General features: G+C 42.4%; 2 protein-coding genes across 5 annotated transcripts in view; both read right to left on the reverse strand.

Annotated features, from left to right (window-relative positions):
* LOC104811335 (diphosphomevalonate decarboxylase MVD2-like) overlaps positions 1-10,343 on the reverse strand; it is a 13,854-nt gene that overhangs the window by 664 nt on the left and 2,847 nt on the right. Inside the window, exons 8-11 of one of the 4 annotated variants that reach the window (XM_010537994.2) lie at positions 10,322-10,343; positions 9,677-9,801; positions 9,349-9,555; positions 7,096-7,466 (exon numbers count right to left, since the gene is read on the reverse strand). In XM_010537994.2, coding sequence (XP_010536296.1) covers positions 7,442-7,466; positions 9,349-9,555; positions 9,677-9,801; positions 10,322-10,343 — 379 coding nt within the window. In that variant the 3' untranslated portion in view covers positions 7,096-7,441. The other 3 variants (XM_019202309.1, XM_010537993.2, XM_010537995.2) reach the window with 3 other exon arrangements.
* Positions 3,764-7,002, reverse strand: LOC104811336 (uncharacterized protein At3g43530-like). The gene is made up of 5 exons (XM_010537997.2): positions 5,441-7,002; positions 4,467-5,171; positions 4,220-4,387; positions 4,031-4,111; positions 3,764-3,927 (listed from the first exon to the last, which is right to left on the reverse strand). Exons 1-5 carry the CDS (start codon positions 5,741-5,743, stop codon positions 3,856-3,858), a joined length of 1,329 nt encoding a protein of 442 aa, XP_010536299.2. The 5' UTR covers positions 5,744-7,002; the 3' UTR covers positions 3,764-3,855.

Genomic DNA, 10,343 nt, shown 5'->3' on the forward strand with positions numbered 1-10,343 from the left:
AAATGTCCACCCAACTATACCAGTACTGACTCCACATCGTCAACCGGTACTGGTATTACGTTTTTGGTAATAATACTGACTCCAAGTTCGTCAACCGGTACTATTACTGAAACCACACATCACCCAGTGCTGACTCCAAGTTCGTCAACCGGCACTGGTTCAATATCTACACATCCCCGTACTAGCACTGACTCACGCCGTCAACCGGTACTAAGTACAGGGTTCCTTAGTCATTCAATCACATGCATCATCATAATTATTTATCCGTTATTTCTATATCGCAATTCCGAGTACTTCTCTTAGATTTACCCTTCGTATTCATTTCGGTTTAATTCATTTCATTTATTTACTTTTACCTTTTTCACGTTCGTTCGTCATATTTATTTTATTCTATTTCGTTTAAATACCATTTAACACCGCATTCCAGTCTAATCCATTTGACCTATAATCGGGGTCCAGCCATTTTGGGATTTTTCACTGTTTAAAATGCCTAGACCGTCCGTTCTACGAGGACAGACCGAACGTTCCGTTCGTTCGGAACGTCCGTTCTACGTGGTCCAGACCAGCGGTCCTGCACACTCAGACCGTCCGTTCTCCCTTGTTTCTCAGACCGGACGGTCTGGGTTCTGGAACGGTCGTTCCTGTTCATTTCTACGTGTTCATTCTGCCGTGTCCCAGAACGGACGGTCTACGTCCGTAGACCGGACGGTCTGGGACCCAGATCTTCGTCTTCCTCACGAGCTTAGTCCGATTTTTCGCCATTTTTGCCCAAATTCTGATCCGATTTAAGGTTTAATCGTTACCCACTCAATACTTAACATTCCTAAGTGCTTAACTCTTGCAGAATCACTAGTCTACACCATAAATCATGAAAATAGAATCTCACAAACACAATCCAAACCACTCACCTCGGATTCAAGTGATGTGCGTTTTTGTCCGAGCTCGTGTGTGTTCTTCAGACCGTCTTTGGTCGTGAAACTTTCCAGGAACCTCCTTGGGATGTCCTACTTTGATTTCCCGAACTTGTTTCGCCTCAAATCTCCCCGAATCTCTCTATTTTCCTCTGTTTTCGAAGAACAGGTTGGGTTGCAGAATGGTGATCTTCACCTGTTGGAGCCGGTTAAATCGACCTCTAACGCCGCCATAGGAGCTAGGGAGAGGGTAGGAGGGCCAGAGGGTGTCGTCCACTAGACAGGGGTGGTGGCTGGTGGCGCGTGGGGTCGAGATGTCGCGCAATAATCGCGGCCGAAAGGTGGAAGAAAGTAAGCATTTTTCGGCGTTTTGCTCCCAGGACCCTAGACCGTCCGTTCTGCTGCTGGTCCGTATGTTCTGCTTCGCGAACGGGCAATCCGTCCGTTCTACCTGCTGGTTCGTCCGTTCCGTTTTGCGAACGGGCAGTCCGTCCGTTCTATCTCCTGGTCCGTCTGTTCCGCTTCGCGAACGGGCAGTCCGTCCGTTCTACCTCCTGGTCTGTCCGTTCTGTACCGTTTTTTCGTCTTTTTCTCCGTCTTTCGCTAGACCGGTCGGTCTACCTCTGGACCGATCGGTCTACGCCCTATTTCCTTTGTTTTTTCGACGTTTTCGACGCATTCGAGTCCCGTTGATCCTTGGTTCGATTCTTATACCAATCACCTTATATTTTAGACTTGTCTTACCCTATTTTATTCCCGAAGTTAATTTAAATAATTTATTCGGGAATCGGGGTATTACAAGTAAATTGGATGCAATTAAGTCTTAAATAAAAGGTTTTTCGAATGTTTAAAAATGTCATGGGCCCACTTGTCAGAATTGTGTTACTTTGCCCGATGTTTTTTCCATCTGTGGAGTCCACTGCGCTGAAATGTTGACTTTTTTCTGAGGTGGGGACCACATCGCAGAAAAGTTTTCTGATCTGATGGATTGTTTTTGTCTATGGTTTATACGATTATAAAATTTACATAATATTTTTTGACATTACTTGTTTGTTGCGACTTCTATAGCCCTAACTTACGACTTCTCGCAGATTGTTTTTAACAAGGGTTTACTTAGTTTTTTACAAATCCAAACCTATCACAATTCACAAACAATAATATTGTACAAACAACCATAATCCACAAACTAATCACAAACATAAAAGACCATAATCCACAAGTATAACACAAACATACAAACCACAAACTGAGTTCAAAGGTCTACGAAACAGAGTTCAAGAGTATAGGTACCAAGGACATAATCGCATAAAACTGAGTTCATAAAATTGATAGACTTCATTGTATCCGCCCATGGATACGTCTTAATCCAAATCTCCCACGACCTCTACCTCTACCTATTCTTCCCCTTCCTCGCGATCTAATGATTCCACCCTTCGAATTGATAGACTTCATTGTATCTGCCCATAGACTCGTTGTTTTGGATGATGTTTTTCTGACTCGTAATAACCTGTCAGTTGGTTTGTTCGGCCTCACAGTCTCTGCACCTTCTTCCTCGGCCTCCCCTCCATCATCATCTGTTTCAGTCTCTTCTCCCACTCTCTCAGTCTCTAAACCCTCTTCTGCTGCAGCCTCTTCTCCCACTCTCTCAGCCTCTAAACCCTCTTCTGTTGCAGCCTCTTTCTCCCCTTCAGCAACAGCCTCTTCTCCCATTCCCTCGACCTCTTTCCCTCCATCTCCTTCTTCAGCACCCTTTGTCCACTTTCTTAACACTCTGGATGATGTTTTTCTGACTCGTAATAACCTGTCAGTTGGTTTGTTCGGCCTCACAATCTCTGCACCTTCTTCCTCGACCTCCCCTCCATCATCATCTGTTTCAGTTTCTTCTCCCACTCTCTCAGCCTCTAAACCCTCTTCTGTTGCAACATCTTTCTCCCCTTCAGCAACAGCCTCTTCTCCCATTTCCTCGACCTCTTCCCCTCCATCTCCTTCTTCAGTAGCCTCTTGTCCCATTTCTTCATCCTCTTTTCCCGCATCTTCATATTCTTTTTCTTTTTCTATCTCTTCAGACTCTTCATCAATTGCTTCCTCACCTTCTCCTTCTTTTTCAGAATCTTCCTCTCTGATTTCTTCACTAGCTGTCTCAGTCTCTTCTCCTTCTTCAAATTCTTTTTCTTCTTCTTCTTTCTCTCCTTCTTCATCTTCTCCTTCTTTTTCTTGTTCCACTACAGCCGTCTGAGATAAACCCTTGAGAATGTCTACAGCCACCATGTCTGGTTCGTTAAACACATTTTCGACAGCCTCTTCATGTGTTTCCGGAGGGGTTCTCGTAGTCCTGGCCGAACCCTCAGCCTTTTCATTCCCAGTCAACTCAGTCATTTTCTTCATCAAGTAGTCCAACCGAGCTTCAACTTCAAAGGGATTGTCGTACTTATCCGCTGCGATCATACCGGCCACAATCACTTTCTTCATAAACTCACCTTGACCTTCAATCGCTTGCTTCATTTGTTCACCTTGTACTGCAATCGCACTTTGCAATTTCTTTTCTGTCTCAGCCAACTTCCAAGTCAGATACCCAATCTGCCCTTTCAAATGCGAGACTTGAGAAGTTAAATCTTGACCATCGCCTTGGTCAGCTTCTTCTTCTTCTTCTTCTTCTTCTTCTTCTTCTTCTTCTTCATTATTATAAGTCACTTGTCTTTTGCCTTTTTCACTTCTTCTTCTTCTTTTTTCCACATTTCTTGTTGAAGCAGCTGCTTTCCTTTTCTTCTGCATCTGCATCATTGGCACTTCGTCTTCTTCTTCTTCTTCTTCTTCTTCTTCATTATTATAAGTCACTTGTCTTTTGCCTTTTTCACTTCTTCTTCTTCTTTTTTCCACATTTCTTGTTGAAGCAGCTGCTTTCCTTTTCTTCTGCATCATTGGCACTTCGATGCGAGATTTCACATCAGCCTCGAGTATATCTCCATTTCACAGATTTCACATCTTCAACCAAATGCGCCATCCAACTATCAACCACCTCAATTGGCACTTCGATGCGAGATTTCACATCAGCCTCGAGTATATCTCCATTTCACAGATTTCACATCTTCAACCAAATGCGCCATCCAACTATCAACCACCTCATCAACATTATCAATTGTCTCCAAATGCACAACCAGACGCCTCTCAGCCTCCTCTGGAATTAGAATGCTCGCAATATCCTGAAATTAAATGTTCAAGTAAGAAAACGACTAAAAACCACAACTGTTTTTCAACTTCCCTAACACTATTTTTTCAGACTACACTATTACTACTCTTTTGGAACTGACCTGCGTCCTTCCGATCCTTGTCAAACCTTGTCTGATTCCATACTTCTTTTTCGGAATGAAACATCGTCGGCACATCCTTGGACAGGATTGTTTCACATTTCCTTCCACCCTGACTTCACTATACCATCCGCCTGAACGAAGCTTGGGAATACATTCGAACGGCAACATCTGTTATAACAAATACAAAACATTAATAAAGTATTTCTTGACAACTCTTTATTTTGTTTAGTAAACCCTAAACCCTTACCGTGAGGGGAATTATAAACCCTGGTAAGTTCCACTGATTAGCCGGCTTCCGATGTTTATTCAGATAGTTCACCACAAACTCATGAACATTGTTGAACGTGAACGTCCCCCAAGGGAATTTTTCGCATGCATCCACATTGTTGACAATCTTCAACAGAAATGGATTCACGTATTCCGAATGTTGGTGCCCAATGACATAACTGAGCAGCAACAAATAAGCCATCTTCAATCGGTCATCTCTGTCATCTACAGCTAATTCTCCAAACTTCTTCATTACTTCTGCTTTCATAACCTTTTCAAAACTCTCTTGACCAAAGAATTTACGGTAGAATTCGAACCCTCCAATTTCCTCCCAATTCTCAGGCAACGGAGAACAATTTAAACCACAGAGAATAGCGTGTTCCCACAGCGAATACCTAATTGGGACTTCGTTCATCACGAACCATAACTCGTCATCTTTCTTGGTCTTGACTGATTGGTTGATGAGTGCAACCATTAAACTTATCTTCAATGATTGTTTCTTCTTCATATGAAATATGTGCCTGAATTGCGATTGTTCGGTGAAATACTTTTTTTCCTCCTCCGTCATGTGGTGCTCGAGTAATTCCACAGCTTCTATGTGGAAACACTTTGACGATAACTTCACCGAAATCTTGTTCATGTCGTCAAATTTATAGTAGAATTCGGCTTTGGGTATATCCAAATTCTGCAACAAAACAACGAGATTCATCAAACATACATCACAACACATGACATTCTCAGAAACGGGTTTCAAATTCCACTACTTCACTATCATTTCTTAATTGCTACTTTGTATAAAACACTTAAAATTTAAAATTTACATGAGCACGGTTTCACCAAATCTGTTCAACTCTTCGCATTATCCGACATCACACTCCCCTTTAACCCAGATTTAAAAACCCAAAATTAAATCTAATTCCAACATGAAAACCCTAAACCCAGATTTCTACTTACATGTGTTTTCGGAGAAGCATTTCCCTCCATTGTTCTTTCTGGCTCCGGATCTGTCTCCGTGTCCGTATTCTCTGTCTCAGGCTCCGTCTGCATTCTCTCGCCGGCAAACCTCGACACCACTCTGATTCCAGCACCGACTCGACCTCGACCGCGACCTCCTTCCCTCGACGACGATGGCTTCATTTTGTTCGTCTGGCTCTCGATTTTTCTGGGTTTCGTCGCTTTCTTCCTGCTTTCGCTGACACTCCGCTGATTTCGCTTCGATTTCGACTCTCGATTCGTTTCCTTCTCTCGATTTCGCATGAGTCACTTTCCCTCCCTCGCTTTCTCTTCTCTTTGCCGTTTTCGATTTTGAAAGGGTAAAAAACCCTAACTTTCCTTTTTACGGTTTTAACTAAACGTTTTCACTAGTTTTTCATTTAATTCGAATTAAAAAAATTCCGCACGTGTTTTTACCTCACACGCGGGTTTCATTAAGGGTTTGTAGGTCTTTTCCATTTTTTACAGGGGTAAACTCGATATTTGATAATTCTGTCTATTTTTTCGGTGTACCTGAGAAATTGCTGCGACCCAACTCGGCTATTTGAGTAAAATTTTTATTTTTATGGTGTACCACTGAAATGAATGCGAGTGTATTTCAGAAAAAAGACCCACCCATGAGGCCTTGGGAACTTGAGTTTCGTGATACTGATTTGAGAATGACAGACCAGAGGGTTCAAGACCGTTTGTGGTCGAGCATGTTCCAGGGGTTGGCAAGATGGTTGACCAGAGCGTCAGTACAGGTGACCCTGAGGAGATCATAAGAAGGGGCATCCACAAAGGGAGTGGTATCAGTTTCCGTATGGGGGGCTCAATGTCGATCCCTGAGCAGAGTGGGAGGGCAGCCAAAGGGTGTTTGTCAGGAGCTTTGGTTACGGAGGGGTGAGCGCCGGAAAATCTGCGATATAGGAGGCGATGGTGGGGGAATTTGAAAGGGGGTCGAAAATGGTTGGAGAAGGAATTTCTAGAAAAAGGAACATGACGGGAGGCGACGGGGGTCGATTTCTGGACAAGGGAGGCAACTCTTTTCTCTGGGTCTGGAAGAGGTGCGGCGGAGTGTAGGCGGAGGATGATCGAGTGGGTTAGGGCATGAATCAAGAGGAGAGGATTCCGACCGGGAGACAAATGCAATCTCGCCATGGATTTGGGGAGGGAGGTCTTGTCGGGAAGAGGGGGGAATGGAGGAGAATTTGGGGTTCGATAGATCCACGGGGATGATGGGGCTTTGGTGGGGGCGATCTGGAAGGCGATTTCTTCTTTCGCCGACCCATGGGGTCGACGGCGGAAGTGTTCGCCGGCTACGGAAAGGTCCGATCTACTCTGTCTCTCGCAACTTTTTTTTCTTTCTCTGCCTCTTCCGTATTGTATTGCTTGATAAATCTAAGATTATCAATACCCAAACCAAATCCAATTTTGCATTGAATTCATTTGTACCGAAAAAAATCAAACATCCAAATCTCAAATATCCAAACAAACTTGTACGTGAAAAAGTTGGGATACCCATACCAGGTTTACGATAGCCAAACGAATTTGATTATAGATAAGAAAATCCAAATTTTTTTTGTAAATTTTAAGAAAGATTTTATTGAATTTAGGGAGAATTCAACAATAGAAAAGAGTGGAAAATATTTTCTGTTTTGATTAATATGAAATACTAACCCTAACCATAGAGCCACATATTCTACCCATAAGATGAAAGTGATTACAACATGAATATCACAATCAAACCGATCAATGATAGATCGATCTTCAGATAAAGCCTCCACGACATGAAACGAAGTCTCCACGACTCGTATAAAGCCTTCACGGCATGAAACAAAGCCGCTATGGCTCAAAGAAAGCCTCCACGGCTCGGAAAACACCTCTACGGCATGAAATTTACCTCCACTGCTCGAAAAACGTCTCCATGGCATAAAATGAGCCCCACACTCAAAAAACACTTCCACGGCTCGAAGAACGCATTCACGGCATGAAATGAGTCTCCGCACTCGAGACAAAAACATGACCATCAAAGTCGGAGAACAAATGAAGTAGCAAACCGAATTAGAAATCAAACCATATCAGATCAATAGAAACGGACAAAAGCGGAGAAGATGATAGATGAAGCAACCACAAAGAAAACCAAATCACACCAATCCAATGGAGAAATCAAACGAGGTAAATGCCAACGGTAGTTGCAACAAGGCTAAAGTCAGAAGCAGTGCAACAAGACAGAGCTGGAGAAATAAAAGCATATCTGGAGACTAATCTTCAACGAGATTAAGTCAACTAGCAGCGATCAGAAGTGTCACATGGTGTATGACACAAAGAACAGAACCATATCCATGGCTGATCGGAGATCAAGAGTTAGCTGAACCAATCCAAAGTGACGGATGAAGACGAGGCAATTATGGCACCGTAAGATCTAGCGCAAGTGGCGGAGGATGCGCAAGATTCACAAACTGAATCATTATCCGAAAACAACATAGAACAACCAAATCTGGAGAAGACTACAAAGATCAACTGTCGCCATTGTTACAGATCTGTGATAATGATCTGGAATGGAAAACTCGACACTGCAGACAATAATAGATGATGAAACAGCGAATGAATCTATAACTGAGCAATACCGAGAGCAAAGGAGACGAAATCTGAGATGGAGTTGAAATCTCGCCGGACTCAGCGACGAAACACAGAGAATCAATGGAACAAAGTTCACAGTGGTCCACCCAACAGATCGTGGGCAAGTGGTCAAGCTGATAGGAGGTAACTCCACCTTGAGGTTGAGTATTCAATTCCTGGTTGGTGGGGAGGGAGGTAATCTCTGGGTTTATATGATCCATATACAAAGACTTCTCCCGGGCCAGAGGTTTACCTAGTCAATGCGTCCGAAGGGTAGCAGTTAGGGGTCTTCCGTTATCAAAAAAAAAGTTCATAGTGGTCCAAATCTACGAATCGGAAGGTGGCAATCGCCTAACCACAACTCGAACAGACAGATCTGAGAAGACCGAATACAGTTGGCTTTGATGATAGAGAAACGTAGTGGATCGGAGGATTTGCTGGCGAATTTCGCCGAAGGCAAATCAATCGTGCAGGAAAAAAAAATTGCAATGGAAGAAGATGTTGAACTTGAATCAAAGAGAATCAAATTTGGTGAAAATCAAAACAAACCTGGTGAAATTTTGAAAGAATTGAATTAGAGAAGAAAAGTGAAAAAAGGAACAGATGAAATCTCTACGGAAAATATTTATTCTATTGAATTTAGGGAGAATTCAACAATAGAAAAGAGAGGAAAATATTTTCTGTTTTGATTAATATGAAATGAATGAAGTATATAAAACGTATTTATACTAACCCTAACCACATAAGTCAATTTCACAAATTTTGCAATATAAATCATTTTGGAAAGGAAAACTCAAACTCGCACCTGAATTCGTGTATATTATCCTGATTCGACCCACGTAATTTTGGCCATCCCTGCTAGTTAACTACGGCCGCAATACCTTACGAGTGATAATATTTGCTCCCCAGAACAAAGTCATGGACGCAAGTCACGCAACCCATCGTCAAGCCAATGTCCTTTTTTCGGGTGAACTTAGACTTAGATCACGATCCAATAAAAAAAAAATCTTATGAACAATTCGTTCAAGCTGCAGCTAAAGAAAATGTACAAAAATCATCACTTTATTGTCAGGAAGATGCTCGCAGCAGCAAGGAATCCAATCGACATACAATGACAAGAAGAAATGCACTCAGAGAACAATGATTATTTGGAGCAAATATCCCAAGAGAAATTTGAATTGACAAGCAGAATCTCAGATTATGCAGTACGATGCACAAAAAGTGATAGCTGCTCAAATATCGAGATCAAGTTGAGAAATGATTATTACTTGGGAAGGCCGGTCGCGGAATCAAGAAGGGCGTGGGTTTGATCTTGAAGCAAGACGGGACCTCTCCCGGGTCTGGTGCAGATGAAATAATTAACTTCCCCTTTGTGAACATTTTCTTTCACTTCCGGTGGAGGGTGAAGGGCCTCCACACCGTTTGCTCCTCCCAATCCCGCCTCTTGCAGAATCGACTTATCCCCTAGGACATAACTGAGAAAGAAAGCAGTACAAACATGACAACTCTTCCTCTGAAATAGAATACTGATTTCTTTCTTTCTTTCTTTTTTCCTCTCGAGAGTTATAATTCAGAGCCAAAAGATCTCTATCTCACCTATTCATATCAGTGTCAGGGTTTGGGGGAAAGCAGACGAGCAACTTCTGAAGCAATTGAATTGCCACGTTTCTATTGCGTGCGATCATGACAGCATTTGGCCCCGCATCGAAAGTGTAAGCAACCTGTCCAGTTTACAATTAAGAACCCATCAGCCGATTTTAGCAAAAAGAGATCAATATGTAGATCTGTCTCACATCCTAGGTGGAATACTCGGGATACCAAATAAGACAAACTTAAATTCAATCAAGAAATCGATATCCTCAGTTTGGGGGTGAAACGAAGTGGAGATCTGAACCTACTGGCGTTGAATACGCTGCAGGGAAGTTCTATTTCCTATCAGTAGGAGTTTTAGGCATAAGCTGATGGCAGAGTTCCTTTACAAACTATTGAGACTAAATTGATTGTTGTTCCTATACCGCTAAGAGACTTGGACCCATTGTTTTCTGATCCTTCGATACATAGATTCTTTTTTATTTCATAAAAAAAATAAGAGACTGAACAAATAAATATTTTTTTTCGATTCATCCCTGGAATTGAAAACCTCCTTCAAGAATTTGATGTGATTGACCAGTAAGTTGAATGAAACGTGCAAAAATTATAAAGATCGTGCGGATTTGCAAACAAGAACGTAAATACTCATACCTGTGGTGTCCCATCAGAGCGG

Source organism: Tarenaya hassleriana, unplaced genomic scaffold, assembly GCF_000463585.1.
Source record: "Tarenaya hassleriana unplaced genomic scaffold, ASM46358v1 Cleome192, whole genome shotgun sequence".
Classification (NCBI taxonomy): Eukaryota; Viridiplantae; Streptophyta; class Magnoliopsida; order Brassicales; family Cleomaceae; genus Tarenaya; species Tarenaya hassleriana.